Genomic DNA, 18,774 nt, shown 5'->3' on the forward strand with positions numbered 1-18,774 from the left:
AGGAAGGAAAGAAGGAAGGAAGGAAGGAAGGAAGGAAGGAAGGAAGGAAGGAAGGAAGGAAAGAAGAGAAAAGAAAGGAAGGAAGAAGGAAAGAAAGAAACAAAGAAAGGGCAGGCTACTGTTGAGCAACAATAAAATGGTGGGGTATAATTGGTGGCATGTGGTAAATCCTAGAGAAGCAGATGAGACAGATTTTATTTAATCTTAGCTCATTTCCTAATTACTTTTTAAATTTTTTAAAATGTTTCTATTTATTTTTGAAGGAAAGAGACAGAGCATGAGCGGGGGAGGAGCAGAGAGAGAGGGAGACACAGAATCCAAAGCAGGCTCTAGGCTCTAAGCTGTCAGCACAGAGACTGATGCAGGGCTCAAACTCACAAACTATGAGATCATGACCTGAGCCAAAGTCAGACGCTTAACGGGCGGAACCATCCAGGAGCCCCTCATTTCTTAATTATTTAAAGCATACTGTGTTTGCCTGCTCATTGGTGCCATAGGCATCTTAAAGAACAACATCTGTTTGCTTGTTTTTTTTCCTATTTCTGATAACCTCTCCTCTCAGTTGACTTGAAACAATGTTTCACAGATAGAAGAAACATTCTAAACATCATGATGATCAGACAGTCACAAGGAGGCCCATGAAGTAACAGGGTAGACAAACTCCTGATTTGTAAAGATAACCTAAGAGTTATTGGCACAAAATACTGACCACATTTAACAAAACAAAACAAAAGAGGGATGGAGAAATTTGACACAAGCATTTATTCTGACGTCTATTTATCAAAGTTGGTCTCATTTATGATGGTAATATTTAAATTGTGCCAAATTTCTTCACTGATGCTTTTGTGGTGACTAATGAAGGGATTTTCAAAACTAATCCAAGCCAAACCAAATCAAACATCAGAGAAATATATATTCAAGGGTGTGATTATTAGACTTGCAGAAACAATGAAAACAAGTCATTCCCCTGTGTTAACCTGCAAATTTCTTTTACAAAGCCATTCCCACTTTAATCAATAGGAAACAATGAAAAAAAAAAGTGGGCTTGAACTGAGTCAGAATTTGTCTTGGAACATATCAAACAGGGATACTATTTGGTGTTGAATAACCAAACTCAGATGCCTTGAAGAGTGCACAAAATCATTTTGTTTGAGGGATGGTCGGATTGCTGCAGCCAGGTTTTTTATCTTTTTTAAACTGAACTCTAGCCCAGTTCTTCCTCTGTGGAAGAACTACAGTTTCAATGAGGTATTCTCTGCCTCCATGTTGTTATAAAAAACCTGCATATAGTCAGCTATGCTCTTAAAATACTTTCATATGGTTGTCTCATGCACTCATCAAAGAATTCTGTCAACCAGACAGCATAATCCAACTTTACAGATGAAAAAAACAACGCTCAGGGAGTTTAATTAACCGGTTCAAATTATCACAACTAGGAAGGAGTGGAACTAGAAATCAAATCTTGGTCCATTCCATGCTCTCATGCAACCATGCTGCCTTTCAATAAAAATGTAAAATGAGGCAATAAACCCCTAAAGGTTAATGTTGCAGTTCAGATTGTTTTTAAAAAATGTTTGATAATATACATGAATATGATGTCTACATATAACTTTCCACCTTTAAGTCCTTAAAGATGTGTATTACGCTGTGTGACCTCTTATACTCTCCAGCACAATATGCATTAAAGTTGAAAGGAAATGCAAGAGTTTAGACATATTGCTTTCAAGTGACTTATTAATAGTTTAGTTTGTATTACCTTAGACAATTTTGCCTTGGATTCAGAATTATCTTTGGGAACAGAGTCTTTAATAAGCCGAGATCGGTCATAATTAGCATGTTCTGATTCATCCATGTAATCCTTATCTTTTCCTAGGGCTAGAAAAGAGAAAGAGAAAATTACATCCATTTTTATACTTATTCCTTTTCTTTCTCTTTAAATGTACTAATCTCTCTTTTATTCATGTTTTCCAAGGGTTAGCCAAGTATAACTCTCTTATGACCATTTGGCCAAAATGTAAGCTAAAAAAAAAAAAAAAAGAAGAAAGAAAAGAAATAACATGACAGCTTCTCTGTTAGTGGATTAACACTGATGCTACAGTAACTTTCATAAGAATTAAATGCATCTCTACTGTTCAATGTACTTAAGCTTTGAAAATAACATTAGAATCACGCAAGCTCATCACCTCTTTCGAACTTGAAGACAAAGATATTTCTAAGAATTCAATAGCTTCCCAAACATTTATTTGCTTAATCAAAAACTGTATGAATTTTGAAATTCAATAGATTCCAAAACATTTGTTTGCTTAATTAAAAACTGCATGAATTTTGAGAATTTGTTTTCTTAAAAGTTGGAAAGTTTTCTAAATGTGAATTTGACTGAAGAGTGACAGAAGCTCTGAAAATTTATGGAAGAAAGTCTAACAAACGTTACAAGAAAATCTTTTTAAAAATATTAGGAGATTGAAATGAAACTACAACTACAAAAAAAGGAGAGGACATTAAAAAATAATTCCTATTAGAATTACAAAAAGAGTAAGACCCCGTAATATCAACTACGTGTAAGAGCATATATGAACAATGAAGAAGCTATAGTCAAGGTAAAAAAGTACAAAACAAGAAGCCTCTATGGTGACTGCAAGTACAACCAAGAACTGTGACATGCCTCACAAAATCTGCATTCCATAGGACACAAGCCTCTCTTCAAATTCAAAAACAGAATCGTACATATTTAGCTTTTTCAAATAAATCAAAATATTTTGGAGAGAGTTATTCAATTCCATCTGTTGACACCCACGAAACATAAACTTTGACATAGACAGCCATGTATAATGCTTTAAAGAGTTCAATCATTTGACTTAGTATTGTAACAGAGTAAAAAATTATTTATTATACATGCATTAATTTATTTTATTAGTAATGCATAAAATCTGTGCATATGTTATACTATGCACAGCCAGAGTATCGGAATCTTAGCAATGGTATGAATTAAGATTGGACAGGTAATATTATGTCTTAGTATGTCATTAATTGCCACTTATGTTAAAATGTTCTAAGCACTTACAGTTATACCTAGATCTATTAAAAAGAGCTAACTGGTGGTTAACATTTGTTGAGTACATATGAAGAGCCAGAAACTCTACAGGTATTATTTCCTCTAATCCTTATAACAATTGTACAAAGTGGGTACGCTTTTTTTTACCTACATTTAATAGTAAATTAAGGCAGATGGAGATTAAATATTGTGTCAAAGTCACTAATTCAATAAGGAGTGCGTCTAGAACTGAAACATATCCAGATTTGACCCCAAAGCTGATGCTCATGAATATACCATAATGTTTTCCCTAGATTTATGTAGATTACATTTGATTCATTTAACAATTATTTATCAAACACTTATGATATGCCATTGTTCTAAGAGTTGGAAATACAGCAGCAAACAGAATTCTGCCTTCATGGGACATTCAAGTACAAGAAGAAAACGATAAATAACACAAATTAAGAAAACAGTAAGTATGTTTTCTGGTGAGTGCATTGGAACATATACATTAGAAAGGAAGGATGTAGGTGTCAAAGGTGGGGAGGGAGAGGGATGCTAGTTTAGACAGAGAGACTAGGTAGGAGTTACTGCAATAATCAGGTAGAAAGGATATGGTTTGGGCCAGGGTGGTATCAAGATGGAGAAATGGTCAAACTGAAGATGTATTTTTTAAGGAAAAGTTAACAGAGTTCTATTGGATGTGACATATGAAAGAGAAAAGTCAACAATAGTCCCAATGGTTTTGTTCTGAGCACTGGGAAGGGTGCCATATTATTTTCACATATTATTTGATTAAATCCTTTACAGGTATTATTTCTAGACTTTGTTACTGATGAGGAAATGTAGCAGTTACCTAGAATCTTACATTTGGTGTGTGGCAACAGAGTTCCAGAAATCGGGCTCTAACCTTACGTTTCTAGCCACTATGTAATACCGCTTCTTGTAGTATTTGGAGAGATGATGATTTAGGAAACTTTGAAGCAATAAAATATTCACAATTTAAAAAAATGGGGTCACATAAAAATTGTAATATATTTATTGAATGAAAAAAGGTAGAGTCTCTAATTATAAACATAATTTTCTATCCTCCTAAAGTTGACAAGGATGGAGATAAATATTAGTATCCCAATAGATAAAGATAAAAATTGTAAGCAGACAAGAAATGAAAGATGAGATAAATTTAGTAAGAACTTATTTATTTTTATATGGTTTAATACTTTCAATGACCAAGAACTTAAAATAAAAAAGTTACTATTTTATGCCAGTACAGAAATATTATTTTGCATCTTTCATTTTTTAAATGTTTTATTATTTATTTTTGAGAGAGAGAGAGAGAAACAGAATGTGAGCAGGGAGGGACAAAGAGAGAGGGAGACACAGATCCAAAGCAGGCTCCAGGCTCTGAGCTGTCAGCACAGAGCCTGATGCGGGACTCAATATCACAAGCTGTGAGATCATGACCTGAGCCGAAGTAGGATGCTTAACCAACTGAGCCACTCAGGCACCCCATTGCATCTTTCATTTTTAATAAAAATATCCAGGGGTGTCTTGGTGGCTCAGCTGACTAAGCCATCTGACTTCCGCTCAGGTCATGATCTCAAGGTTCGTGGGTTCGAGCCCCACGTTGGCCTCTGTGCTTACAGCTCAGAGCCTGGATCCTGCTTCAGATTCTGTGTTTCCTCTCTCTGTGTCCCTTCTCTGCTCCCACTCTGTCTCTCTCTCTGTCTCTCTCTCTCTCTCTCTCTCAAAAATAAATAAACACAAAAAAATTAAAAAATATATATCCAGATGCTAGGGAAACTGATAATAGTCATTTGTTTTCTGAACCAATATAAATTGGTAAAACTTTTGGAACAAAGTATGTCAATATGTTTTAAGAGCACAACTGGAGAGGAATCTTAAAATCATCTAAAAGAAAAAAAAAATCTATGTTCACAAGAACGTTCTCCCAAGTCTATGCATAATAAAATACAGGAACAATTACCATTTTAATAAATAGCAACTCCATTCTTCCAATTACACAGGACAAAATCATGACTCCTCATTTTCTCTTATACCTAATGTCCTATCCTTGAGTAAATTTTGTTGACTGAGCATGAAGTATCATTTATTTTTCTGCTTTGTTTTACTCCTTAGCATCTATCAGTATTGAACATGCAATATGTTTTTATTTATCTTCATTCACTATGTATTTCCCTCACTAGGGTATTTGAGGGCCAGTTTTTTGCTTTGTTCATTTTTCTTGTCTTTTTCGTTCACTGTTTTGTCCTTAACATCTAGAACAAGGTCTGACCTGCCATTGCCATTCAGTAAAATTTGCTGAATGACTACGGGATTTAAATGTCCATCATTCTTGTCTGAACTACCTTCAAATTATATCTAGAAGTTGATAATTTACCAACACTGTACGTTCTTAACCCAAACCACCACTCTTTCTTGGCAGAAGTCTGTGAGAATCTCCTAACCAGTCTTCCTATTTCTATATTTTGCTACTATCACATGATAGCCAGAGGGGCCCTTTCAAAGCTTAAGTTAAATGACATTAAACTTCTACTCAAAACCTTCCAATAGTTTCTTAGCTCCAAGTAAAAGTCATATCTACATCATGGCACCCTGGGTAAGCACCATCCTTGATGTTAAGTATGCTCTCACCACAGAGCCTTTGCACTTGCTCTTTTCTCTGCCGGGAATGCTCAATCCCTATTGCAGCCAAGCATCTGCTCATGTCACAGCCTCAGAGAATCTCTCCGTGACCACTGTTTCTAAAATAAAACCTCCCATACTTCTTTGTCTCCTCATAAGGCTTTATTACTTTTATCAGCACTTGACGTAGAATCACACACACACACACACACACACACACACACACACACAAAATAATGCATGGTATATATGTACATATATATCAGCACTTGATATTAAGTTATAGCATAGATATATAAGATATATGAATGCTATATATACATGTATATATACACAAATAAGCATTTTTACATGCATATATGTGTTTGTATCCATATAAGAAACAGGAAGAGGATATAGATATAGATATAGATATATAGATATAGATATATACACACACACATACACACATACATACATACATATAATACTTACAACTCATTAATAAGAAGGCAAATAACCCAATTTATAAATAGGCAAAGGATCTGAATAGACATTTTTCCAAAAAAAGATATACAAGTGGCCAATAATCACATGAAAAGATGCTCAACATCATTATTACCAGGGACATGTAAATCAAACCCACAATGAGACCACTTCACACTCACTGGGATGGCTATAATAAAAAAGATGGGGGCATCTGGGTGGCTCAGTCAGCTGAGCGCCCAACCCTTGATTTCAGCTCAGGTCATGATCTCATAGTTCATGAGTTCGAGCCCTGTATTGGGCTCTGTGCTGACAGTGCAGATCCTGCTTAGGATTCTTCTTCTCTCTTCCCTTCTCTCGCTTGTGCTCTGTCTCTCAAAAGAAATAAAAACATTAAAAAAAATGGACAATAACAACCATTGGTGAGCATATAGAGACATCAAGCCCTCATACACTGTTGATGGGAATGAAAAATAGTGCAGTTGCTGTAGAAACCAATCTGGCAGTTCTTCAAAAGTTTTAACATAGTTACTATATGATTCCCTATACTACTCCTAGGTACAGTCTCAACATAAATGAAAATATAAATTCTCAAAAAAATTGCAGCATTATTCGTAATAGCCCCCAAAGCAAAAGCAATCCAAATATTCATCAACTGATGGATGAATGAATGAAACATACAATGGTATATTATTCAGCAATAAAAAGGAACGAAGTATTGATTAGTGCTAAAACATGGATGACCGCCTGTATACATTAGGCTAAGTGAAAATGCTAGTCACAAAAGACCAAATATTATGTGATTCCATTTATATGAACTGTCCAGAATAATCTATAGAAACAGAGAGTAAATGAGGCTTAGGGAGTTGGGGTAAGAATAATAGGTGACTGCTAATAGATATGGGGACTCCTTTTGAGGTGATGAAAATATTCTAAAATTGGTTATGGTGATGAGTGCACACCTCTGAGAATATACTAGAAATCATTGAGTTGTAGACTTAAAATGGGTGAATTCTATGGTATGTGAACGATGTCTCAATAAGGCTACTATATGAGGAAAAAAAAACAAAATTCTGAAAGCTTAAACAAATCATTTAATATGTTGAAGTAGGGAGCCCAATGTAATAAAAAGTCCAAAATAATAAAAACAACTAATAATGATTTCAGTGAGCCCAAATTAATCCTGGTTATGTCATTTATTGGATTAAAGGCAGTGGGTCAGTGAAAGTTTCTTACTCTGAAAATCTGGGATAATAACATCTTCCAAGAATTAAATGAAATAATCTATGTGATTTGTACACATAAGGTATTGAAGAAATTCATATTCTTTTCCTTTGATCTTTCTCTAAATTTATAATTCTAGTAATTAGGAGTATGCAAAACCAATTATTTATTTTGGGGCTACAAAAAAAGTCATATCATCTATTTTAAATGGACAGTAACGTAATTAACTGAGTATACCAATGAACAATTTAAAATCTAATCTAAAAATCCCTTTTTCAATCATCGGTAATATAATTTATGATGAAAACTTTTATTGAGACAAGTGAGAATCCATTAACTCTTCCAAGTTTTGTTTACAAACCAACATCGGCTCAAAACTCAAGGGGACCAATCAGGATAGGAGCCTCCTATGGCTGCAGCATACACCTTAGAGCCATTTCCAAGAGTGTAATTTTAACCGACAAAGTATTCCAGCTCAATTCTTCTTTATTTTAATGCCATTTCATGACTTTGCTACATTGTAATATAACTGCTGGAGTATCTGGAAATGGATAAGGTAACTGTTAGGCAATTTTAAACGTGTGTGAGTGATCTTATTAGATGGCCTCCACTTAACTTCCACCTGTGCAACCTTCTCATACATGGCTAATGACAGTGTGTTCTAGGATTGCCAGAGTAGTTGGGGTTGAAGATTAAAATAATAATAATAATAATAATAATAATAATAATGGCTTAAGGTTATTTCAAAAAAATTTTTTAATGTGTATTTATTTTTGAGAGAGACAGAGACAGAATACAAGTGGGTTAGGGGCAGAGAGAGAGGGAGACACAGAATCTGAAGCAGGCTCCAGGCTCTGAGCCTTCAGCACATAGCCTGACACGGGGCTCAAACTCACGAGCTGTGTGATCATGACTTGAGCTGAAGTCAGACTCTCAACTAACTGAGTCACCCAGGCACCCCAAGGTTATTTTTATTCTTTATAATTTATATATAAATTTATATACACTACAACCATTGAGTTGTACATTTAAAATCGGTGAAATGTAAGGTATGTGAATTATCTCAATAAATTATATTTTATTTAAAAATATATAATTAAAATTATATTAAAAAAAGATTCTCAAAGCTTAAAAAATTATTTAATATGTTGAACCAGGGAGCCTGATACAGTGAAAAGAGAACTAATAATGATTTTAGCAAAACCAAATCAGTTTTCATATTAATTAATTTTTAATTAACATGAATATTCCCAATGTGCATTCTCTTTACTTGTCTCTCACAAAAGCTCTTAATTCATTTCTGTTCAATCCCTATTTACCTTATAAGAAAAATATCAAACTGTAATATTGAGATCTCCATTTCATAAATCAGGAACCTGAGGCACAGTGTATACCTTTCTACTGAATGATATAGTTCCTGAAACTGGATCTTCTGACTGCTAATAAGTTCCATGATTTAAAAAATTATTAGTCTACTGAAGTGTCCTATGAAGAATAAACCTAATGGTCCATGTATGGTCTACTTAGTGGTTAGAACATGGTGGTAATGAAGATCCAGACTTATTCTTTTTAGTCCTTCACTGCCTACTTCTTCCTACACTAGCAGTGTTCTAAAGTCCTGACACTAGATGGTCACGGTGAGGTAGTGCCACCCCTCACCCCACAACTAGGCAGATCTTGAAGATAAACTGCTTTCCACTGTGTGAATGTGCCAGTGTTTATTCTATCCACATCCATTGTTCCATACATTCACCTAATCATCAATTTTCCATCTATCTACCACTGAGTAGACAGTGTCTATTAGACAATATGAATAAGACAGATATAAATAGCAATTATCATCTGGTGAACTGAGTATAATAGTATTATAATCAAAGTGCTATGATAATACAAAGTAGGAAGCATCTAAATGGGTATTTGGGAGGACTTCCTGTAAAGATAATGTTAGAAAGGCATTCTCCTACTGCTTAAGAAGAGTCATAGCTATTAGGTCTTTAAGTGCTCTGCAAAAAGGTTTGTCAACACAACTTACATGAAAAAGAGGAACACAGATTAGGTTTTCTGTGAGAAAAATAACAGAGTGCCGATTCCTAACAGGTGAGAAAAATCACAGCTATGAATGACATCATGGAAAGCAAAGTAGTAATGGAGAGCAGATTCTCCAAAGATATGTGTGTCAATATTCTCCTTGTCTTTCATCCATTCATCTTTCCTTCCAGTGATGCTAAAAATACTCTTTGAGTACCTACTCTGTACAAGGTACTGTTTCTGATTCTGGGCTACAGGCACCAACAAGACTCACAAAGTCTCCTTTGGAAAAGGGAAGAGGGAAAAAATAAATCTTATTAATTCCTGGTAAGACCTCCTGAATCAAGATCAGGTGACACAAAGTGAAGCTTGTATGAGTCCAGTTTTTATCAGCGTAGGGCCTTGGGGTAAGTGCAAGCTCATTATGAACAAACAAAAGAGGGCTGGTTGGCTACAGGACTGTGAGTCAAATGAAGTTTTAGCAAGTGCTCTAGAGAGATCAGGCCCATATTCTGTAAGGTCTCTGAAGGCTACAGTGAGGAGTTTACATTTTACATGTTATGGGAAACAGGGAGGATTTGAATAGAAAAATAATGAGATTTAATTTCCCTTTTATGAAAGCTTCTTGTAACTGCTCTATGGAAAATAGACCATAATGAGACAAGCATTGGAACAGAGACAATTAGGAAGCTATTGGGCTGATCTACCAAGAGACGTGGCAGACTGGACAAGGTGTGGCTTGGGTACAGCACTTGTAGCAGCAAGAGCTGAGGTGCGTCAGATTCTCAATGGAATTTGAAAACTGAGTCAAGAGGACTTACTTAATGGGGTTAATAAACAATTGAAATGATTGTAATTCCCTTAATTCTGTAATCCTGAACTAGGTTGGTAACATTACTACAAAGTTCCTTTCTACCCCATCTGAAGATGAAATGCTACTTGAAAAAAAAAAATTAAAACTTAGTGGAGATCATCTAATACTACAGAATGAAAGTAAAATCATCCTATAGTCATTTGACCATAACTATTTTAAGAAATAAAATGGACATTCCACCAAGCTGAACTATTGAGCTCATAGAAAACAGATATCTTACCACTCTAGTATAAACCACTTCCTAAGGGACTCATTTCATAACATTAGCAAACTGTTTATTTTACAAGATTAGATAGATATATATTTTGGTTGGTTGGACTCAAATTATGTTGGTTTTAGTAAGCCCCAATTATATCATGTTGAAGTTATCTAATTTTGCTGCAGCATGAGTGTGGGCAGAATCAAGCATCAGTTACTTGTCAGTATGGATTTTTCTGTCTTTGTCATTTTACAGAATACTAACAACAGAAAGGGTGGGTGATGATGGCAGGGCTTCCAGGACTGATAGACAAGAGTATCATTACATCAAGATTCCAAATTCATTGTTACATGGATCAGCACTTTCCAGAATAATTGTGTGTGTGTGTGTGTGTGTGTGTGTGTGTGCGCGCGTGTGTGTTTGAATCTGTCTGTCTGTCTGTCTGTCTATGTAGGTGGGGGCACAGTGTGAAATGGTGCCCGGGCTTTGAAAGCTGCTCTATGAAAAGTAGAATTAAAGGCTCACAGATGACAAAAAAAAAAAAAAAAAAAAAAAAAAGAAGGACGAAAAACCAAATTCTATCTAAACCTCCCAACCTGCTTAGCTTTCTATTTTTTTTTTTAATGTTTATTTATTTTTGAGACAGAGAGAGACAGAGCATGAACAGGGGAGGGGCAGAGAGAGAGGGAGACACAGAATCTGAAATGGGCTCCAGGCTCTGAGCTGTCAGCACAGAGCCCGATGCGGGGCTCGAACTCACAGACCGTGAGATCCTGACCTGAGCCAAAGTCAGATGCTTAACTGACTGAGCCACCCAGGCGCCCCCCTGCTTAGCTTTCTTCAGTCATCTCGCAAATATATTTTGCCATGCAGTGTTACCCCCATCTTTTGCCGCTCACAGCCTCATACTTAATAACATCTTCCAGAGCTACTGTTCTATGGATATCGCTAACCACTTTTCTCCTCAAAGGACTGACTGTGTGCCTACTGTGATGGTTAAGGTTTGAGAAAACGAGGGATTAAGACTTCCTGGGTTGGAATCTCAATTCTCCCTTGGCTAGATATATGGCATTTGGCAAGTGATTTTATCTCTTGGCCAGATTCCTCAGCTATAAAAAGAGGTTAATAATAGTACCTAATCAAAAGAATTGTTATGAGAATTAAGTGAGATAATGCAGGTAGAGAGTTGTATAATAAGTGTTCAGTAAATTATTGCTATTCCACTCTGCCTTAAAAATCACTGGTTAGTGAAGACCTCTCCGAGCCCAGAAAAATTTGGGGTGAAAGATAAGCTTACAAGTGAGTGAATAAAGCAATGGGCAAATATTGTTGAACCTCTATGATACCATGCTAGGAGTGTGATGGAGGTATGTCTCTTCATTTATTTCAATAATCATGCAAAGTATCGATCATTAATTCCAATTTACAAATGAGACTACTGAGGCTCAGACTGTTTAATAATATGCCACAGTGACACAGCTAGTGGATACAACAATGAGAATTTGGCCAATGTCTGGCTGAGAAAGCAGCATTTCATTCATATATACTACAAACCCTGTTAGGCAAACTTAGTGAAAATGTCCAGGTCTGAATCAATAGAATCATGAATGTTCCTTCCTCCATAGCTATCATTTGGAACAGTGAGAAATACTCATCCTCAATGGAACTGACTACATGCAGTTAACCCTGCCACAGTATTGATCTTCTCTCATGGGGCAATTCAAAGTAGTTCACTTAAAAAAAAACACACACAGCTATTAATCAGATGCATCAGTCAGTTTCCAAAAAATTGTATCAGAGCCTGTTGGCACTTAGAAATGCGTTAACCCACCCAGAAGCTGGCAGTCTGCACTCTAAAAGCAAAATTAGAAAATGTAACTTTGTTGAATTTAAAAGAGAGTATGTATTGCTAAAATACTCATGCTTTATTTAATTACACTCTGTATATTTGACATCGTTTTGCTGGATCTTTTCTGCAACATGATAAAATCATTCATGTTTTAGAGATGCAGCTGACTCTAAAAGAGTACTTTCCAGCCAGGTGTTACATCCAGATGGATTCCTGGAATGCTTGGTGATACCACCATCAGCCAGAGCTTCATTCTCACCTTCACTGTAAAGGCAAATACCTTGTATGTAAATGCTTTAATCCCATTAGAAGCTGTGATGTTTCTTTAAATGGAGTAAATGGTACATTGACGCTGGGGGTGCTAAAATATTGACTATGGGGTACAATGCCTGGAGAGATAGGAACGCAAGTCAAGTGTGTAGATTGATTGGGATACACTGGAATGACGAGGAAAGAAACACAGAGTTAGGACACCCAATTACATTAAGCATTTAGTGACAATGTTAACATGTGTGATGGCAACCTATCAAAATAAGATGCATAGAATTGAATGGAAAGGTTTCCATGGCCAGAGTTATTGTTAAGCTATTAACTAGTATTAATTTGGGAGAATTATTAGTGAAAGGTGCTTTGCAAACTGTTATCATCTGTATGGATGTTTTGGACAAGGTTTTTGCTCTTGTTTTTGTCTTCTTATTGGAAAATAACAATAGTCACCGTTTTCAGAATTAATTACTCTGGGAAAGACCTTTGTACTCTGACAGAGTGCATTTGTTCTTATGAAAAGTTCTTTTTGATATTGATGTTGTATAGGAAATGAACCTGCTAGTGGTTGTCTTCCTTTAATTAGGAAACTGAACAAGTCAGCACTGTTTCTATGCCACACACACAAAAGTGAGTATTATAAGAAACATGACTAATTTGCAGTAATTCAAAATGCTACGATAAATGACACAGCTCATTGTTTGAAAAATTATGAAAAAGTACCTTAAGGATGTCCTTAGAGAGAAATCAGGATACATGTTTCAGGCTAGAAATTCTTCATTCTGGCTACCTTTAAGAGTTATCTGGGGTATAGTTAAAATTATGGATCCTGAATTCACTTCAGACCAATTAAAACTGATTCTCTGGAGCTCCCAGCTGACTAGAATGTGCAGCCAGAGTTGAGAATCACTGATGTAGGCAATGCAGCCAGGCCACCGATATGCTCACTACTGAAAATCTAGGATTAACTTTCTGAAGGTTATAAATAAATTCACGCTGAGGTTGTAAAATACGTGTTGGAGCAGAGTGATGTCAGTAATGTCCTGACTTTATTTTCTTTCTGTTTAGTTTATGAAAAAGAAAAGTCCCGGTGTAAAGGTACTGCTCATGTAACAAGGCCAGCAAGCTACAGATCTGAATGTAAATCTCACTCAAATGAAATAAATCTTGCATGATAATAGCAAAGGGCAAAAGAGAAGGTTAAGTAAAATGGTCTCTGTTCTAGGAAAAATAAATAAAAATTATATTGACTCCCAACAGAGGGTCAGGATAGAATCTTTCAGTATTACTGTTATTCCAAATACTGGGTGACTATCAACCAGTTTCAAATTTCAGTTTTGAAAGCTATCCATAGAATTGTGTGTTATTCTGACTGAAATACGAGCAATTTTCTCTACTTACCAAAAAAATTCTGATGTGAGTTTTTTCTTCACATATTCATATTATATTTGTTTATGTTGTTTAGAGAAAACAAGACAATATAGGCAGCAAGAGGAAAGAAACAAGCACAAATAATCTTACTGTATGGAGACATGCACTCTTAGCTGGCATATTGGTATATTTCTGTCTAGGTATTTTCCAATACGCTTTTAACTAAAATGAGAGAAAGTCTATATTTATATTTCAGCTATTTTCCCCCACTCAGCAACATGTCATGAAATGTTCAATAGTACAATTACCAGAATAACCAATTTTCTTCCATTCCTAATTCTTATCAAGAAAGCTGTGAGGAAAAATGTTTTTTTTTTCATTATGATACTATTTTTTGGGGGGGGGATAGATTTTTAAATGTAAAACTGTACTGAGTCTCTAAGATAAGTGCTCTATAGGTTTCATTCTTTGGCTCATCCTTAAAGAGCTGTTCATCATCAACTTGTTAGCAAAGAAACAAAGATCAAGATGGTTGAATGAGCTTTCAAGTACATAGACTATCCCTTGCTCTGGAGACTTCATTAACATGATGATAAATAACTTTCAAAAAGTTGCAGCAGTTGCCAGTGTTCTTTTATTCTTAAATGTAAACAGATGAACAAAGATCACCAGAAACTCTTGGAAATTCTACAGCCTAAAAGAGAATGACTAATTTAAGTAGTCAGAAAAATGGATCTCAGCCACAGTAGACTTAGCCTTAAAAATCAAAGGAAAACTTAAGATAATAACAAGTGTAATTAGAGAGATTAGAGATGTTGTATTCATGAAATACAATAGGATGCTCTGAAAAAGCTACATTCTGAAAACAAAAAAGACTCTTGGAAATCAAATATACATATATGACCTCACCCTTCCCCCAACACACACACACACACACACACACACACACACACACACACACAGAAATGAAAAGTCATTTGGAAAGTGCAGGAAATCTTCCACAACTGAGGCAGAGGCAGAAATTAAAACCATGAGATGAAAACAAATGCACACACATACATGTACCCACACCAAAACATTATGTTGTATAATTTTGTAACACACAAAAATAAAGATAGTAAAAATGCACAGAGAGAAGAAAAAAAAATCACTGACGAACAACAATCAGACAGCAATTGAGGTTTTAGCAGTAACAATGGATGCTAGATGGCAGTGAATCAGTCTCCAGATTTTGAGGAAAATGATTTTTTAATGTTTACTTATTTATTTATTTTAAGAGGTGGGTAAAGAGAATCCCAAGCAGGCTCCACACTGTTAGTGAAGAGCTCATTGTGGGACTTGACTTCCAGATCTGTGAGATCATGAAATCATCGCTTGACCCATTGAGCCACCCAGGAACCTTGAGGAAAGTGATTTTTAGCCTAGAACTTTAATACTAAGAAAATAAAATGAAATTTAAGAGTGAACTGAAGTCACTTCAGACATACAGTAACTTAGAAAGTTTGCATCTCACATGAGCCTGCAGAGGTAATTGCTTGAAGATATACTCAAAAAAATGAGATTGAAAAGTAAGAAAGAAGAGTATGTGGGAAATTAGAAACTGGACTGAATCCAATAATCCAATGAGAAGCCAGTGAACACCAAGAACTTTTTAAAGAAGAAGAATGAGATAAAGATATAAAAATAAGAATCTGGAACATATGGGAATATTTAGAAGATGAGGTATTTTCTCCTCTCAAGAAGAAAAAAAACCCAGAATCTAGGAAAATAAAACTAACTAAAGTTTGTGGTACAAAGAAGAAAGTTTAATGTGGCATGATTTTGAGTATTTGATGGAGGGCTGGAAAGGGGAAACAATTCGACCTTGACTCTAGGGATACTCAAGAGTGGCACAGAGGTCATAACAACTTGGAACTGCCAAAGCATTATTTGCCAAGAGACAAGAGATATCATTAAAATGTGAGAGAACATGATATAAAGGTATAAATATACTATTTAAAGCTACAAATTTAATCAGCAGAGAGATCTAAAATTTTAAATGGCAATATAACTATGACAATTTGAAAGGTTATGCAAAATCTTCATCTGACACAACAGGGGATTAACAGATACTGCTGAAATTTGAAACAATCTAGAAATAACAGTATTAATGTGCTTATTCACAGAGAATTGAAAGAAAGTGTCAAAAAATTCTGGGTTATGAGAATTGTTCATTACGAATCTTCTTCTACTACTTGAATTTCAAACTGTACCTGAAATAGCTTACTCATTTTTTCACCTTAGATTGTTATACTCACCCATCAAATACTAAAGACCAAGCATGCATCTTTTTCTTTAAAAATAATGTTCTAGATTTGAAGAGGGCAGCTTACCTTTGGAGAGGGGATAAAGGAGTAGGAAATACTAGAAATCAACTTACCCAAGCAAAAGTCACTGAGGTCAGCGAAAGAGCATTTGAGCACAGAGTCTTTATTATCCTCCTCAGCATTAACTGGGAAAAGAAAAAAAAGACATTCATTGTTTTGGGAAATAGAAACATTAACATTTAGAAAAATGACCATGGTGGCTGATGTCCAAATGATAGCCAAACATAAAGAAACTTTTTTTTTTCAACGTTTTTATTTATTTTTGGGACAGAGAGAGACAGAGCATGAACGGGGGAGGGGCAGAGAGAGAGGGAGACACAGAATCGGAAACAGGCTCCAGGCTCCGAGCCATCAGCCCAGAGCCTGACGCAGGGCTCGAACTCACGGACCGCGAGATCGCGACCTGGCTGAAGTCGGACGCTTAACCGACTGCGCCACCCAGGCGCCCCTAAAGAAACTTTTTTAAGTTAACGAGTTGAAATTGGTTAATTAAAATTTCACTCAGTAAGAGAGATATCTCAATATAGAGATATATTATATTATCTATATATTATATATCTATACATTATATCTATTATTGAGATATTTCTCAATAATTATTGAGAATATTGAAAATATTGAATATTGAGAATATTGAAAATATTATTGAGAAATATCTCAATAATAGATATATCTCTATTATAGTTTAATACCTTCATTTTCTTGAGTAATTAGCTACTAGAAAAGTAGTTATTGGACATGGATGTAAGCTACTTATAATTGGTAGTGATTTCACAATATTATTGAAAAGAGAATCTTGGTATTTTCAAGTTATCCAGAGGAAGAAATAACCCCAAGGAATCACAAAGGAATGCATTCTCATGAGACAAAAGTATGGGATGGGAAAATAAAAACATACCTCATCCACTGAATGACAGGGGGCTTGGTTGTACTTTGACTCTTGGCTTTTGTGAAAAGGAATTGTCTAAAAGCATAATGGTGTCTCAGATTGGCAGATGTGTGGAGAAGGGTGACCAGGGTGGCCACAGAGTCTCATTAATGCGGAATTTAGCTGGCACTTCCCTGTATTTCATCCCTTTTAATATCTATGACTTCAGTGCCAACATCTGATTGCTAACACTTGTCCAACCATATCTTCCCGCAGCCAAATCTTGATTGCTTTACTGTCAATATTATATAAAGTTTTTAGTCTTTCTTTTTAGAAAACTGATTTTATTATTGCTGACATATTCTACTCAGTTACTGGTTATAAATTCTCACCAGAAATGATAATGACCTAGCAATTCAGGTAGATGGCCTGTCTGCTCCTGCAAACAGAAAATATTAGGTCCAGGTTCCCATACGGTTGGCTACTTTCAAGGCAAGGAAGAAGCAAAAACACATCTGGCCAACCACTGGCCTCCCATTAACTAGTGTACTGTTGTTTCTATGCCAGCCTTCTTGCAAAAGAGCTCTAATAATTACTAGTAGAATGGATGAAGGAAAGAAGGAATGGCTTGAAAACACTTACTCTGCAAGTTGAACAAAAGAACAGGATAGGTGCTCACCTTGCTCTGCTTTGTCAGCGGAGATTAAGGTCACAGAAGTGGGAGCCTGAGATTCACTCTCCGTTGACTGGAAGAGAGAGGTGGATTGGCTCAAACTCTTTGAGTAGGCATAGCTCTGGGCAAGGCAAGGCAGGGATCTCCGGGACGGTTTTAACGAAGTTTCTTTTGTTATCTCACTCTTGCTTATATTCATACCTGCAAATTCAAAATGGCGAGTTTTAGAAGTGAGAAATAATCAGCAAAAGGCAAAAAATACATTTTAATTCTTGTGATGACGGTTTCAGGAAAGTACTCTTGAAAAGCACCACATAGGGACTAGAACTAATTGAGTTCATTTTGTTTATATTTTGTCAGGGAAAGTGAGAAATTTGTCAAACAGTTCTGAGAAATAAACAGATTTCAGCTGACCTTTTATCATGTTTTTATTTAATTTTTCTTAAGTTTATTTATTTTAGAGAGACAGAGACAGAGTGCAAGGAGGAGATGGGCAGAGAGAGGAGACACAGGATCCGAAGCAGGCTCCAGGCTCTGACTGTCAGCACAGAGACTGCTGCAGGGCTTGAACCCAGAAACCATGAGATCATGACCTGAGCCAAAGTCAGATGCTTAACCGACTGGGCCACCCAGGTGCCCCTGACCTTTTATCATTTTTTAAAGCTTCTGTAAAACAAAAAAACAAACAAACCTAACCATTTAAATTTCCAAGTAGCAAGTAAATAAACCTAGTACATAAACATTCAAATTACTATTTACTAAACTGAGCCCTTCTTTTTATACCCTATTCTCCCTTAAACATATACATACTACATTTGATTTTCTAATAATCTTACAGATTAGGTATTATTATTTATTTTTTAAGTTTATTTATTTATTTTGAGAGAGAGAGACAGACAGACAGACAGAGAGA

The 18,774-nt window shown here is 35.6% G+C and overlaps 1 protein-coding gene across 3 annotated transcripts in view; it reads right to left on the reverse strand.

The window, feature by feature from the left end:
• Positions 1-18,774, reverse strand: part of ANO3 (anoctamin 3) — a 415,273-nt gene that overhangs the window by 169,145 nt on the left and 227,354 nt on the right. For all 3 annotated transcript variants that reach the window (XM_027072968.2, XM_053203366.1, XM_027072969.2), the window contains 3 exons: positions 17,868-18,062; positions 16,374-16,445; positions 1,757-1,875 (listed from right to left, as the gene is read on the reverse strand). In XM_027072968.2, coding sequence (XP_026928769.1) covers positions 1,757-1,875; positions 16,374-16,445; positions 17,868-18,062 — 386 coding nt within the window. The remainder of the gene's footprint in view (positions 1-1,756; positions 1,876-16,373; positions 16,446-17,867; positions 18,063-18,774) is intronic.

This window comes from Acinonyx jubatus, chromosome D1, assembly GCF_027475565.1.
Source record: "Acinonyx jubatus isolate Ajub_Pintada_27869175 chromosome D1, VMU_Ajub_asm_v1.0, whole genome shotgun sequence".
Taxonomy (NCBI): domain Eukaryota; kingdom Metazoa; phylum Chordata; class Mammalia; order Carnivora; family Felidae; genus Acinonyx; species Acinonyx jubatus.